The 16661-nt window shown below is 35.9% G+C and overlaps 1 protein-coding gene across 1 annotated transcript in view; it reads right to left on the minus strand.

Annotated features, from left to right (window-relative positions):
- Positions 1–16661, minus strand: part of ATM (ATM serine/threonine kinase) — a 78846-nt gene that overhangs the window by 52419 nt on the left and 9766 nt on the right. The window contains exons 6-22 of the mRNA XM_062567265.1: positions 16149–16311; positions 15633–15871; positions 14367–14530; positions 13809–13978; positions 11376–11747; positions 10676–10870; positions 10251–10346; positions 9010–9235; positions 6540–6671; positions 5688–5813; positions 5489–5578; positions 4344–4464; positions 2897–3096; positions 2317–2399; positions 2052–2207; positions 1518–1593; positions 1235–1365 (exon numbers count right to left, since the gene is read on the minus strand). Of these exons, the coding sequence (XP_062423249.1) occupies positions 1235–1365; positions 1518–1593; positions 2052–2207; positions 2317–2399; positions 2897–3096; positions 4344–4464; positions 5489–5578; positions 5688–5813; positions 6540–6671; positions 9010–9235; positions 10251–10346; positions 10676–10870; positions 11376–11747; positions 13809–13978; positions 14367–14530; positions 15633–15871; positions 16149–16311 (2740 nt within the window). The remainder of the gene's footprint in view (positions 1–1234; positions 1366–1517; positions 1594–2051; positions 2208–2316; positions 2400–2896; positions 3097–4343; positions 4465–5488; positions 5579–5687; positions 5814–6539; positions 6672–9009; positions 9236–10250; positions 10347–10675; positions 10871–11375; positions 11748–13808; positions 13979–14366; positions 14531–15632; positions 15872–16148; positions 16312–16661) is intronic.

Genomic DNA, 16661 nt, shown 5'->3' on the forward strand with positions numbered 1-16661 from the left:
CGTCATAGCCCGATGTCATTGATGAAGAAGATGAACAGGATGGGACCCAGCACCGAGCCCTGGGGGATGCCACTAGCCACAGGCCTCCAACTGGACTCCACACCACTGACGACGACCCTCGGAGCTCTGCCTTTCAGACAGTTCTCAATCCACCTCACTGTCCACTCGTCTAACCCACACTTCCTGAGCTTCTCTAGGAGGATGTGATGGGAGATAGTGTCAAAAGCCTTGCTGAAGTCAAGGTACACAACGTCCACTGCTCTCCCCTCATCTGCCCAGCCAGTCATGCCATCCTAGAAGGCTATCAGATTCGTTAAGCAGGATTTCCCCTTGGTGAATCCATACTGGCTACTTCTGATCGCTTTCTTCTCCTTCATATGCCTACAGATGACATCCAGAATGAGCTGTTCCATCATCTTTCCGGGGATGGAGGTGAGGCTGACTGGCCTATAGCTGCCTGGGTCCTCCTCCTTGCCCTTCCTGAAGACTGGAGTGACACTGGCTTTCTTCCAGTCCCCAGGCACCTCTCCAGTTCTCCAGGACTTTTCAAAGACGATGGAGAGTGTCCTGGCAACAACATCCACCAGCTCCCTCAGCACCCGTGGGTGCATCCCATCTGGGCCCATGGATTTGTGGATGTCTAGCCTGCCCAGAAGGTCTCTAATCCTTTCCTCCTCAACCAAAGGAAAGTCTTCCTTCCTCCAGACTTTCTCCCTTACATCCAGGCTCCAGGATTCTTGAGGGCTGCCCTTAGCAGTGAAGACTGAAGCAAAGAAGGCGTTCAGTAATTCTGCCTTCTCTGTATCCTTTGTCACCAGGGCCCCCGCCCCATTCAGTAGTGGGCCCATATTTTCCCAAGTCCTCCTCATGCTGCTGATGTATTTGAAGAAGCCCTTACTGTTGTCCTTGACATCCCTTGCAAGACTCAATTCCAGCTGGGCCTTAGCCTTCCTCACTGCATCTCTACATACTCTGACAGCAATATACAGTAAAGATATATACTGTCATTTATAGCATATATGTTGCACAGAATACTGCAAATGTAGGCAAACTGTGATAACTTAAACCGCAGTTGGTAGGAGTCTATATTCCCTCAAGACTAATGCTATAAAATTACTGAAAAGAGCAGTTACACAGTGAGAAAGGTATGTCTCAGTCATGCAAAATTAACTGTTATCCTGAAACACGATTATTTCATTTTCTAAGTAAATAGAAAAAAGATATGCCATATTACCTGGTAATTGACTTTGCAGCAAGAATGCGAACTTGGTGGTTACTATCTGCGAGAAAATGTGGAAAAGCATCACTGACAGGAATATCTTTATTTGTTACATTAAGGATAGCCCACTCTGAATGAGGATCAGCCTGAAAAGAAATGAGTATTGTGGTTTAAAATATACCGAAGACTTACAATGAAATACACAGTGATGTACGCAAAAGCTCTTTAGATACCACTTTCAAGTACACTTTACACATATACTTAACATGCTAATAAATGTCAGAAAAGCAGGGCTTACTTCAAGCAAGGCTTTCATGCAGTTTAAAAGGGCCAGTCTTACTGGTGCTGTGCATTTCCCTTCTTGAGCTAAATGCCTAAAATAGGAAACATTTGAATGAAAATGTTGCTGTCAACTTAGAGAAAAATCTAACAAATTAGTTTCTGTTGTTTGTCATTCATTCTTTTGCACAATATTTTGTGCATATTTTTGTTTTAGATTTTGTTTTTTATTGTCCTTCTGCCATTTTAAACAATATTCATTTTTAGCTGCTGAAGTTATTACCTGTTTTAACTGCTGATCAGTCTTGGAAAATAAACATCAGTGTGCTGTTTATTTTCATAAAGCTATCTGAAGGACTATAAGACTCTTTGATACAAATACAACATGAAGCAGAAAATCTGGAAAGTTTAATGCTGAATAGAGAAAAGCATATAGATTCACAGGATATTGAGAGGAAGACACAAAGCCCCACTGTGGTCTTCACATAGAAAATAAAGTTGAACATTTTTTGCCCAATGAACAGACTTCATGCAGTCAATAGAGAAAACATACCAAAAGGCTCCAACAACTGTCAAAAATTGCCCTTGAGCATTCCCTGTCTCTTCAGCATGAGTGTTGGACCGGGCCACCCCTACTGCTACAGGAAGCAAGTTATTTAGAATTACTTTACAGACTTCTTGATCTCGACGGTACATGGAACACACAGTACTACAAAAGAAAGAAATAAAAAATGGTTTGAAACACTAAACAGTCTAAAAAAACCTCTAGCTGTTGAAATAAAATAGTTTTAATACATGCTGAACATTTTCTCTCTTACGAAAGAGGCCTAAGAAGCATAAGAACATCATCTTCAGGCAAGAGGTTTTCTTCAATGAGGAGCTCCTTCAAAAGGACCAAGTACTGAGATATAAAAAAAAAAAAAAAAGAAAGAAAAAGAAAATAATACTTAAGAAAATAAGTAGACCAAAAGAAAAATATATAAAACATTTTCAATAACTGCTACATGAAATCATACATCAAGGATACCTATTGTCAATTCTTACCTGTTAGGAACAGACCATTTCTTCATGCAAAATCGCCACACAGTAATATGACTCATGAAATTTTACAATTTGACAGTCAAAAATTTCCTTCATAAACTGAAACACAGATCCCATTCTACCACACAGACCATTTCTAGACATTCAACAAATAATTAACGATAAAGGCTTACAACAAGTTTTAACTGCCTTCCTCCACCCCAGAACACTTCTAAACACTGGAAGTAACCAATTTAATGTCTTCTCAAAGGACTGTTGCCATAGACAGGCCATCAAGAATATATAATTCTAAAAACAATACATGTACAGAATCAAGACTATAAACAGAAAAATCTGAAAAAAAATATTCACACTCACCATGTGCAGATGCAATGGTTTAGCACTATCAAAGGTACTTCTATCAGTTAACATCAACAGCTTCATCCGTATATCAGAAGCTCGGAAGCTTACTTTCTGAATTTGAGCTCTAGTTACACAAATGCATAAGAATTTCAGAATTTCAAGGAGAAGTAAATCCTGCTTTGTCAACTGTTCTTCAGCTAATGGGCTCACAGCACCTGAAAATGATATTTTTGCATGTCAGAAATGCTTCTCCAGGGACAATATAAAGCTTAGTAATATTTTATATCTTTAGGAAATTAAGATCTCAGAATGGATATAATATTAACAACCTTGAACTGTATTTGCTGCTGGGCAGGTGTATAAGTACTGCATCAGTAACTAGCTTCTTGAGTCTGTTCCCAGATCTGAAAAGACAAACTCTAAAATAGAGGGTTTTTTCATTGTGTGTGCCCATATATATGGTAGTCCCCCCATCAAGGATGCAGACAATGAAATCAGCAGAACCATCCGCAGGTATGTTCTTTTGTGTTGTTATCTCTTACCTAGGATATATTTTAGACTACAGTTTCAAAGCTTCCCCAAAACTGAAATTATGACCATTACCACTATATTAATGTCTTAATCCAAATTTCAATTATAACTTAAAAAAAATAGATACAAATGCCATTTTCCTGTCACATTTAGCACTCTTGTTGTCACTTTCTGCCATGCCAAACTTTACAATTATTTATCAGGTGGTTAGAGAAGATACTTCTAAAGAAACTTTTCCAACTTAGTGGGAATAAAAGACCAGCTACAGTTTGTGGTAGCAATGTAACACCAGGATTTCCTTTCTCTTCAATAATAAAACAGAAATCACAGTCCTGATTAAAAACTAAGATGCACATCATTTTAAGAAAGATATTAAAACAAAAGACAGTATCAGTATTTTTAGCTCCTAACATAAATAAACACCTGTACCCAGGACACACAGATCCACGCTCCCATGCTACAGACACATGGCTGTAAGAAAGATGACTTGGTCAATAACTTTTGATCGGGAAAATAAGAAAAGTGAAATAAGACTATCTTTAGGAAAAGAAAGAACAGAGAACCAGACAGGTAGCCTAGAGATGTTCTTTCTATTCTCAGCTTTTGCCAAAGCCTCTGTCTGACCTTGAGCAAGCTAGAAAGTTTCTCTGCTTGCATTTTCCTATTTATAAAATAATAAAAAAAACCCTTCTTTCTAAATGAGCTAGAACACTTCATTAATGTCTTCTAAACACCAACAAAGTGCAAAAGAATTATTATTATTTAGAAAGTACCTGTTTCAACTATTAGTCCAATCAAAGTAGCACAATTTGGCATCTCACTGTCATTCAAGAAAAGAATAAGTTCTAAAAGCAAGCGAAAAAGTTGTCTTAAGCCTTTGCAAAGAGTTTTGGACAGAGAGAAGACTTACTAGTTACGTTTTATATCTCACCAGATTCATTTGTATCACTGATATCAGCCACAGAAGGACCATCTACTTCCATTATACTCTCCTCAGGATCACTGCTCATTAGGTCCACTTCTACTTCACTTGGTTTTCCAGTAAATGTCATCTGACAAAAACATTATACTTTTTAAAGCTAGCTTTTAATAGGAAGAGAAAGAATATAGGCATGAAAACAAGGAAAGACACTATAGTATCCTACTGAACTAAAAAGGGTGAAGAAAAATAAATGCTACCTTGAATTTATGAATTTAACCTTTTGTGATAAACCCTAGGCATGTAAATTGCTTGACTTGAACAACTCTCTTTAGGACACAAGGTTCCTAAGACAGGTACTATCTGCTGTGTTTTAAATAATGCCAAGGACATTCTTAGCATTTGAAAAGCAGCTCTCTCTAAATGGCTGGCATTACTGTCGTAATTATACAGAAATGAAAGGACGGTGTATGACCTTTCCAAAAGGCACAGTAACTATTGCTTTCTCTACTAGATGACACGTCAACCAAAGGTAAGACTCTTAGCTTCTCCTCATCTGAAATACAAAGGATTTTGTCAACCTAGACCTGATCACAACCCAATATGCCAAAAAGAGTTGTTTTAACATTTTTTGCTAAATACATGATATGCTATCCTATTACTTTTGTCAGTTATTTTTGAGAAAGGAGAGCCATTTACAGTTAAAAGAATTAATATCTATTTAAGAAACATCTTTAAAAATGTTTTAAAGCACATAAATCCATCAATATATAAACATATAAAACTTTATATATCTATTAAAATTAAATGTTGTGTGTTATAGAAATTCTTTCTATGGCACACAGTCTGTACATACTTTTACTCTAATATTGTATTAAAAATTTTCCAAAGATTAACATGATATAATTTGTTGTTTAATGTAAGCTGGCAGGCCAACTTTCTTCAAATCTTTTTTCCTCTCTACACCTGTGTTCACAATATAAGATTGCTAAACAGAAATGTTTCTAATTAGAAATCTCTGTAAAACTCTGTGTGTGTGTATAGATACATATTTTAATAATAGGCATGTCATTCGGTTCGCCTCCAAATTATTAAAATATATAAATAGTCCTCCCATAGAGAAGCACTGCATTCAGAAACATGGAGAACATACTTACCAGATGTTTGCAAATATCTACAAGATCATTCATATGTTTTGATGTTAACAAACGCAGGAATAAGTCAGACAGCATCTTATTAGCACTGTTCTGTAAGAAAGCAAGATGTAGAAATAAGTTAATTTGTTTTTTTTCAGGTACCATATCCTATTTTGTGAACTCATTAAGGAAGAAATAGAAATTACTTTATATACTCTACCTTGGTAGAGTTGCATAAACATTTTGTATACTGCGTTATCAAAGTCCTCAGTGAGTTGATTTGGGTATCTTCATTTAGTTTGTTTTTAGAGTCACAAATGCTTTCTCCAGCATAATGAATGAGAGACTAGTAAAAACACAACACAGTTTAAATACCTGAGTTAAATTCCTTTATACGTCGGCATATACACAGAGATAAAATAACACGTGATTCTCATCCATACTCAAGTTTTGACATATACAGTGTGAGCCAGCAGTTTTGGGCATAACATTTATTGTTTTTTCCTCTTTTGTTTCACTCATTCCTCTCTAGAAGTAACAAAAAGATCACATGGTCTGTCTGAAATGTTAGCATTTTAATCACAAAAGAAAAATATGGCATCTCTCCATAATGTGTACTACTTAGGTTTCCATATTTAAGCAAAAAAACTCCTCACATACTAAAAAAAATAAAAAGAGCTGTCTTCATACCGCCTTAAACTATCAAACGAACTTAACAAACCCCTGCATAAAAACCTCTAAATGAAAAGACTTACTATCCTTTTAAATAGTCCTTTGGCCACATGGTCCTCAATTATTTTTTTAAGGGGGTGATACAGAAATTTATCAATTCAGAATATCTTCTGCTACAAAACTGGTTTATCACTGTTTTGACAGAATTTCAGTGATGCTTCTATTTCAGCAGCAGTAACATTCAGCAGCAGGTATCTCTCAACTCTATGGTTTTTTTAGGCAGAAATCAGTGGAAACATTAATGCTCTGAAAATGTGTTAATAGGAATATAATTTTTTAAATGATTTTATATTTAATGGTTTATTGTATTTTAATAGCTCCCAAACATAGTGTTGCTTACCTTAGCTTTCTGGAACAATTCTGATTTACAGACATCATCTTCAGTAAATATACCAGCATAGCAGTAGCAACCAAGAACACCAGTCAAGAGACTGACACATCGGACAAGGTGTTCTGCAGCAATAAGCTTGGACTAAATCAAATACAAAGGATAAATACTAGTGGTTTAACGTTAAACTTCCGCTAAAGTACAGAATTCTCTAGTGTTTCTTTTTAACTCTGAAGCTCTTACACACATATTTCATCAGAATTACTGAAGCTTTGCATCACAGGGTTTTGCACCTTGCAGCTGCCCCACTCCCTAACACGTCCTCCTGGCTCTCCATGTTTTAACACTCTCTGCACTTCCCATAGCCTTTACGCTTTTCCTCACAATGTATATTCACAATATAAATTCTCCTTCTCCTTTGGATTCCATCATAGCAATATTTTCAGCTCTTCCCATGCACTCTGCTTATTTCCTTTACCTCCTGCCAGGAAAAGAGACAGTATGAGCCTAGTCAAGAACACACTGCTACTGCTGTCTCTTGCCATCTTAGGAAATTAATAACTTGCTTCTTAGCAGCTTTTGTGTCAACAGACAAATATCTTAGAGAGTTGTGAGTGCATGCAGGCCTGTTGTAGGAATATCTTAAGAGACCCCTTTTCACCTGTCTAAATTGTTTGGATAAAAGGAGGAGAAAGAGCAGACAAATTATTATTTCTCTTATTTTCTCAGGAAGGGAGACTAAAAAGCATTGCTACCACATTCCTGAAAGGTAGCTATCTGCAAAAGACCAGAAAACTTATGCATAAACACCATTATTATACTTGCAAAACGAGAAACAAGTTTTATAATTCCTAATTATCAGTATTTTGTTCCAAATTCTGATACTGCTTCTCTCACTTGAAATACCTTACAGAATCTTAACAAGAAGTTGCAAGGAAGTTACACCACTATATTACAATCAGTGCAAGCCTGTCAAAGGAATTGAAGTTTAAAAAGCTTATCCTTTTGCTTTTAGTAAATCTTTCACCACTATAGGGTAGCTCTTGCCCTGTAAGCTCGAATATTTTCCAAAAAGAGAGAAACTGTTGTTTAAAAAAGTTCTAAACAGGCTCGTAGGGTAATTCAGGTTGAAATGGACTGCAAGAGGTCATTGGTTCCATCCTCCTGCTCACAGCAGAATCAGCTCTGATGTCAGATCCATATGGTTGGGGATTCATCCAGTTGGGTCTTGAGAACCTCTGAAGAAGAAGACTGCACAACCTCTCTGCACAATTCGTGTCACTGCCTGACTGTCCTCATGGGGCAAAAGCGTCTCCTTGTATCTAGTGTGAACATCTCTTGTTTCAATGTACGTCTGTTGTCCCTTGCCCTCCTGCCATGCACCACTGAAACACCTGGCTCTGTCTCCTCAACAACCTCCTAGTCGGCACTGGGGGCTGCTGTCAGGTGTCCCTGGAGCACTCTCTGCTTCAGGCGAAACAAGCCGAGCTCCCCCAGCCTTTCCTCACAGGGCAAGTGCTCCAGCCTGACCATCTCGGCAGTCCTCCACTGAACTAGTTTCAGTTTCTCAACGTCGTCTGTCCTATAGTGAGCAGCGGACAAATTGTATGCACTATTCTAGATGCAGTCTAAAAAGTGCTGTGTAGAGGGAGATTGTCACTTTCCTTGAGCACTGGTTGTGCTCTTATTATAGGCTTTATTTGCAGGTTTCTTTACACTTACTCCTCCATACGGCAGTCTCATTTTACAAAATTTTTAGGATTCTAAGTATGTGAGATATCTATGCCTCAGGCTATCTTGGCTGAAAACTGGCAAGAATCACAGAATTACAGAATGACTGAGGTTAGAAGAAACCTCTGGAGATCATCTAGTCCAACCCCTTCGCTCACGCAGGGTCACCTAGAGCACATTGCTCAGGACAATGTCCAGATGGCTTTTGAATATTGGCAAGGATGGAGACTCCACAACCTGCCTGGATAACCTGTTCCAGTGCTCAGTCACCTTCACAATAAAGAAGTTTTTCCTCATGTTCAGACAGAACTTCCTGCGTTTCAATTTGTGCCTGTTGCCTCTGGTCTTATCTCTGGGTACCACTAAAAAGAGTCTGGCCCTATTCTCTCTACATCTTCCCTTCAGATACTTATACATATTGATAAGATCCCTCCTCAGTTCTCTCTCCCATAAGAAGACAGAAGTGGAAGAAAACATGACAAAAAAATAGGGCAACAATGGTTTACATAGCAGCTTTGCACATACATCTACTTAAACTTCTTACAGCTCGTAAGTACTCACATATCTATACGAAATACAGGTATTTTGACAACTATATAAAGAAATTAAAATTTTTGTCTTCCATTATTGGATTTTTTTAATGTTTCCAATTCATTTTTAGTGGCAAAAGGAATGAAAGTCTATACACTTTGGGTCTTGAAACTATATTGTTTGGCGGCACAAACATAATGATTCAACTGTAATTTCTTACCTTAGGAGCATAGTTACTTAAAAGTTTTTCTGACATCGCTGTAAGACAGTACTCCAATGTTTCCCTAAGATTCTGGTTGATAGAAAATCTTGAAGTAGTCACATTTTTATCTCCAGTGTTTACTGCAAAGTTACTGAAAATATCCATTTCATCAAACGTTGTCTGCAGATACAGCTCTTCTACATCAGATAAACTGGTTTCTTCTATCCCTTGCAAGTGCTGCACACTTGAAGAAGAGACATCATTCTTATTTTAACAGCCTGTATATAACTTAGAAGTCTTTAAAACTATTATTTAAATGTAAGAAAGAAATAAAAGCAAAACAAATATTTTATCTTTTGTCTGCTTCCAAATTATGGTCAATCTTTATCACTTCTGAGGTGAATTTCTCTATGGAATGCATACTTGCCATTTTAGCTCTGTTAGAGATAAAGAAAAATAAAGCCTACACACACATCATAAGTTCTAGTGTAGTTTATACAGCAACATCTGTTTTATGTTATGATAGCGGACCTCAACCTGCTTTCACAGAATTGGAGCAGAAGCTCACAGCAACCCTGAAACTAGTATTCTAACTTCTATATAGAAAAGTAAAGCAGAAAAACTTACACAAACATTCTAGTTTCATTAATAGGAAATTGGACATAGTCCAAGAGCTTGAACACAATGCATATATGAAAGACATAACAGCATTCTCATAGTGACTTTGACGGGTGCAAGTAACATGGCTGGGGCCACATATATAGTTCGGAGTGGCACAAAGACGCATGGAATGCAACCATCTAGCCTTTATAGATATTACCTTCTAGAAAACTCCTAAGATATATGTTTCTTCTAGAATGGAAGGTAATGTTAAACAGCATGGATACATGTTTATACAAATTTACACATTATTTACAATAGATAATGAATTAAAAATAGCTATTAGGTACTTACGTGTAAAAGAGCCAAACCTATTATAGTTATTTTACTTAGTTGTATTGCTGAAGAGATATGATACACTCTCTTGTAGGATATTTTCTTCAGTACTTGGAGCTTTGAATATCAGCGAGACTATTGTAAAATCCACTTACGGCACTATAATATATTGCAAAAGCTCTACCATTTTCATGGAGTCTAAATGATGTTTTACAGAAAGATGCAAAAGAGCTTTAAGAACTTATGCATTTTGTTGTAACTGTGTGCTATAATGACAAATCTAAGAAGCCTAAGTATCTACAATGAATGGTTTAAAAACATACCTCTCAGCAGCACTTTGGAAAAAATTAATTGCAGCTCTGCAGTTCTTCATTGTAAGGCTCACAAGAATTTTTTGTAGTAAAAGATGAGGAAAATCACTGTAAAAAAAGAAAATGGATTTGTGTTTTCTTTCATTCAGACAAGCTATTGGGATTGCTACACAAATATTTACCAGATTCACTGTACACCTTCAGAGAAGCTTAGCTTTTCACTTAAGATTTCTAACCCATATACATCACCTAGCTGCTGTGCTATGGACACACAGCTAAATTACACTCCCCAAATGACATCCTATAGTAAGCTTTAAAAACTCTATAAACTCTAGGAAAACATTAACAACATACAATTCTGCTACTCCATTTTTCTCTTGGCAACCTTCTGCATTATAAGCTCAGTTTACATATAAAGTTCTGCTCAGAGACTTTACCTGCATAGCACAGGAGGCAACTCTGCACATTCTTCCATTTCTTCCTCCAAAGAGCAGGAGAGTACCCATTTCATTATTGCCTCCTTTAACACGGAACCCAGATTTCTCTCACAATTATTCTGTTCTATTCCTACATCTAAATTTTCCGGCACTGAGCAGACAGACATCGCTAATGCTAAACAGCGTATAGCAGAACTGTAACAAAAAAGGAACACAGAACATTTGTGAGAAACAACAATGTAGTATTTATTGAACAGTACTCTAAAGCAGAGTCAGTTAGTACTCGTGCATGCAGGACAGCTCGAGGAGCATGACAAGCAACTTAATAAGCATGCATACCAGAATACTCACTTACAAGAATCTCTGCAAATAGTGTTGACTATTACAGGTGCTCCCTGTCTATTTCAGACACTGATATCAGAACACTGGTTTCAGAATCAAATTATATTTAGGAGGAAACATACTTTTTAACTTCACAAATCAAATCTTTTTCAGTTAGATTTTACATTTGAAGATGCTTGCCTCTCCTCCTCCACTTCTACTTTTAGACTTACATAAGTATTTCTCTCAGTTTCAAATGCTTACGTAGGACTTTGGTGAGTTCTTAACTAGAAATACAGCCATAACAATTATAAATACAGTTTTCTATTGGCATAAATTAAAAAGCAATATTAATCCAACACGATTATTCTCATTTTACCTTGAAGGCTTGCATAAAGGTCCTGAAAATATCTTCCAGACTTCTTTATCTGTTACAACAAGGTTTTCTTGAATCATGGCTCCAAGTAGCCCAAAGCTGGCTATTTCAATTTGCTGAAAACTTATGCTGCGAATGGTAAGAGACCAAATCTTTGCCCAGGTTCTCTGCAGCTCCAACTTGTGGGTGCTTTTCAAACCAGTTTTCTGGTTTTGACACAGAGCCAGCTCTGTAAGGCACTTCAGTACATACGGAGTCCTTTCTCCTTGTCGCTGCTGAGGTAGCAACTGATGAAGTACATTGAGTAAGAGAGGTATTTCACTATTTGGAAGACTCATGGGATACTTTGATATTAACTGAGCTGTAATCTGTAACCTTGAAAACAGAAAGCAAAGCAATTAATATGAAACAGGAAGTGTGATTAAGCAAGGAGTGCTGAAGTGTGATTTAAGCATGCAAACATGAATTTTCTGAAGAAATAAAAAGGAAATACAGTGTATGAAATCTTAGGGTACCCTAAATGAAAAGACTACAACTACTAAACTGTAATTACTAAAAATCTAATATATGATAAATTACAGAAATCTGAGAAGACAACACTCCTACAGATTTCAGTTAGCACAGTATTGTCACCAAAAATGAAAGCAGTTTAAACTAGGGTTTGATTACAATAACCCAGCAGTTTGGCTTGAAGTCAAAGAAAAAAAATGTTTACAGTCTGAGAGGTTGTTGAGTTGAGATGAACTGAACAAGCCTAAAGAATCAGAAAATGTAAGATTCACTGGCTTTTGAATACAGATGTTGTGTATCTCAAACAATTTGTCACTGAAGAAAAATATAATATATTGTTGCTTTATGTAAGTGTATAGTATGTTTCTTTATAAGCCTCCTGCACTGTAAATTAATCCATCATCAAAGGGAAGTGGTGAAATATGTTTTGGGGAAAATATAAAACAGCATAAGTGAAAATATTATTAATATTTGGACTATCTTTACACCATGTCTCTAAAAGGAAGGATAGTCATAGAAGTGATAGCTAGGGAGATAATGGTGCAAGAGCCACAAAAATTTGCCTGTATGCCATCAGTTTAGCACCCATGTGTTTTTCTGACCACAGTATTAAAGCTTAATTAATATTGCACAAAATTTATTTCTAATTATTCTTTGTTTTCTAGCATTTTCTTCAGCTTAAATAACAGAATTCGATTAAGTCATTGTCTGAAAAATACGGCATCTCAACATGTGGGTAAAACAATGAACACCGCAAGGATTACTGTCTTACTTTATTAAAACAATTCAAAACATTGTCTCCATAAGAAGTATTTTATGTGTTATCTCCATCACTTGGTTAGATCTCCATTATGTTAGTTAGATACTGTCACGTTAGCTATTCAAGTCAGTAATATAAATGTTAAAACTTCTGCCTACCATTGCGCCGACTCGTGAGAGTGAAAATGATTAAAACACACAACTGCCAGCATTTCCTGGAGACTGCCACCTCTATGCAGAACGGCTTGTTTACTTCTCAGTCAGAACCTAGTCATTTTACCTCAATACCACAAACAACACCGTCTCGTCCTGCTCCCTGCAGCTCAGGGCATGATACGCAAGTAGCTAAGCTAGTCTGGTATCTTCTACAACAATTTCCAAGAAAGAGTCAGGTTGACCACGAGGTTGCAGTAACATCCAATTTAATTTTAATTTTTAATTTATTAAAACATTAATTAATGTTTTAATTTAATTTTGAAGCTAATGAGTCGACATTCTTGAATTTAGAACTACAACTAATATGCTCTGGAAAAATCAGGTTGTGGTCTTTTAATAACATCTACAGATCCTGCAATGCTCTGCCAGAGATTCTTTCTCCCGTGGCACTCAATGGAAGGTGATGTTCAGCTATATCTCCAGTTCCAAAATTCCCCTTCCTTAGGGCCCAAGCTCTGCATTTGAACAGTTTTTAGGCTACATATTAAAACAAACTGTGTATACTAGTCCTGAGTTGACAGTCTGCTACTGGCTGCTCTTCCCTGACACATACCTTTTAAGAGAGCAGTAAACCTCAACTTAGTTTCATAATATTCACATGTTGGATCACACACACACATTCCCTTACATAAAGATAGGTAATACTTAGCCCAAAAGATAGGCAAAAAATCAGTGGTGGCAACATCTTATACTACTACAACACAATTTACTAGACCTCTTTTTTATTCCCCCTTAGGAAACCAAAGATACCACATTTTCAATGCAAGATTACCAAGAATAGTAATCGTTACTTTCCAAATGCTGTGAGAACTGAGCTTATTGCTTACATGTAAGTCACACTAATTACAGCAGGTGCACACACCTCATTTGAATGCACAATACATTCAGGAGAACAATTACATTTAAAAAGATGTTTGTAGTGATATTTGTTTCAAGTAAAGATGTTATTACCAGGGTATGACATCAAAATCCTTCTGTGATCTTTGCAGGTTGTCTCGAATTACTTCCCAGCCTAGTTCAATCTTCCTGCGTTTGCTTGGTACTGTTACATCATTGGAGCCTCTTTGCGAAATGACGTATGATGGGCCAATTTCCTGAATTCTTGTATCATCAGTAAAAAGCTTTATAGAGATATGAACAAGTACTCAAATGAAAAAGTAATATTTAAAGAAATTTTGAAATTTCAAACTAGTCAAGATTTTTACCATGCCTAAAACCTCTTAAGTGGCAATAAGCTAACTTATTCATTATTATCTATTATAGTAGAATTTATGCTTATATTCTTATAAGCAACAGTAATGAAATCTACCATAACTTAGGAGTACAAACTTTCTCAACTGCAAAAAAGTTAACAATTAAACACAATAGAAAAAGGAAAAAAGGTACTATTATTTTGGAAAGCAGTTCTATGGAAATGTTAAAGCCGTATTACTTGCAAAAGCAAAATATAAAACACGTTAAGTACACATACCAACTTAATATTAAACTAAAATATATATAATAAGTTACCTGATGACAAATATCAGCCATTAACTCAATCAAATTTTCCTTTACAGCAATATTACGTGAGCCTGAAGAATACTTTCCTCTACTACCTATGAGATTTATTTCATTCACCAGCAGATCATACAGATTATGTACGATACTTTGCCATTTTGTTGAGTCATATGCACCTGTACATGCAAAAATAATGTAAAGATAATGAATGTTCTGCCCACTTTGTAGAGTATGTAACCTACCTCAACTATGCAATACAGCCAAAATCAGAGTAAAATAGATAAAGTTTGACAACAAATGATATTTTTCAATAGATTCAACAGTATAAAATTTGGTGTTTGAACATTTGCAAAGAAAAGGGGGAACAGAATCATTCATTTCCTCCAAAAGAGGAAAACTTAAGAGGTAAGTATCTAATACTTCAGGAAGCTGAAACTCCCATCTCTCCCAAAGCCAATTTGTTGCATGGCTCATAAAAGAATTAGAATAATTTTCCAGGACTTGCCAGAAATGTTTGATAAGCTCATCCTCTCAGCCTAAGAAAACAAAAAGTGTTTCAAATTACATCTAACCAACAGTGTTATAGCACTGTCCATTAGCACACTCATAGAACACAAACATCCTGAAGAATAATTAGCCCTAAACAAAACAATTTCTGTTAATAAAAATTAAAATAAAAACATAACCAATAAGATCCAACTTCTCATGGGAATAATGAAGAAATAAATTCCTGGTTTTTTTTCTTAATTTAAGGCTGATGTATTCATTTCTCTCAGGTATGCTAATGAATTAGGAAGTACTGGATTAAATAGGAAACTGTTAAAACAGCAGTGACTTAGGTTAAATATTTTCACACATAAAAAATAAAATAATTTCCATCCAAAAAAGTTTTTTTCCCCTGAAAAAGTGGACTGTAGGTTTTCATTAAGTTGCTAAGATTTTTTAAAAGGGGTTCTTTCTAGAGTAAATCCTTGAGTACTAGAGATGTCTGTTACTAGCAGACCTAGAAAAGAATAAAATTATGACAATAGTAAACAAAGAAAAAACAGGATGATGCAAGGAATGAGAAACAAAGTTAGTATTCACTAATACTGAGCAATGAATCAGTATATAAAATATACTTTGAAAACTCACTTTCAAATTGATAGTACGAAACAAGCAATAGTTATTCCCATTAATATTTTCAATACAGTATCAAAATTCAAAAATTAAGCATGGTAATCTGAACAATCATACACAGTGCTAGGAAAAAAAAAACAGGAGAGCTTTTTATTGTACCTTTTTCCTGAGATTTTGCACCTCTTGGATGATGAATATGAACTTGGAGACGAAATAACTCAATTATTGACTCTTTCAGGGAATCTTTTGGTCTATACTGAGTCCATATATAAAGCACTGTAGGCAAAATTTCTTCTCCTATTTTACAAATCCGCATGCGACAGTTGACAGCAAATGTATTGCAAAAGATATTCATTGCTGCAAGAATATGATCCAGGCCTGCAGTGTTTTTCTCCTGCCTGCAATGTAAATCACATACTCAAACTCCAAAAGAAATAACCGTATTTCTTATCACAGGAATTGTTTAAATGTAAATATTAGCAAGTATTGTACTCTGAATATTATTTACCTAACAAATACATAAGTTATTAATAGCTTAAAATAGTCCAAAGACAAACTAACAAAATACGTTTATAGTAACATATCTGTTATTACTGAAGTCTAATCCCAAATACTTGAAAAAAAATTTTTTTTCAAGGTAGGTATTAAGATACAAAAGGAGCACTCGCAACATACCTCACATACTGCATTGCTTTTGAAAAGAAGATAAACATATCAGAACTTCCATTAGTTTGGAAGCAATATCCCCTCATAAGAGTGTGAATTATTCTAGCCACCAAAACTCTATTAATCTTCCCAGAACGTTCGAGGTATAATTGGCCATAGAGGATCAGCAGCTCTAAAAATGTAACAAAAAATATATATACTTATGTTATAAACATGCATATATACATCTAAAATATGTATTTAAGAGGATGACATCAAAAATGCTTGAAGTATTACATTAAATATAGACGAAAAAAGTATTCTAAGTGCAGCTGCATGTGATTATTCACAAAAGTTAATCATAAAAAAAAAGAAAACTGATGTGGGCTTGTTTACCCTTCAAGGAGAACTACATTTGTTCTGAGTTGGGATACAATTGGTTTTGTGTTACAGAGAGCAAAGTAGCTGTAGCCATATGGTTGACTTCTACAACTACTTCCACACTCAGCTCCCTTTACATGGATTGCTCAGCACAGCTCGGGC

This window comes from Rhea pennata, chromosome 1 (assembly GCF_028389875.1).
Source record: "Rhea pennata isolate bPtePen1 chromosome 1, bPtePen1.pri, whole genome shotgun sequence".
Lineage (NCBI taxonomy): Eukaryota > Metazoa > Chordata > Aves > Rheiformes > Rheidae > Rhea > Rhea pennata.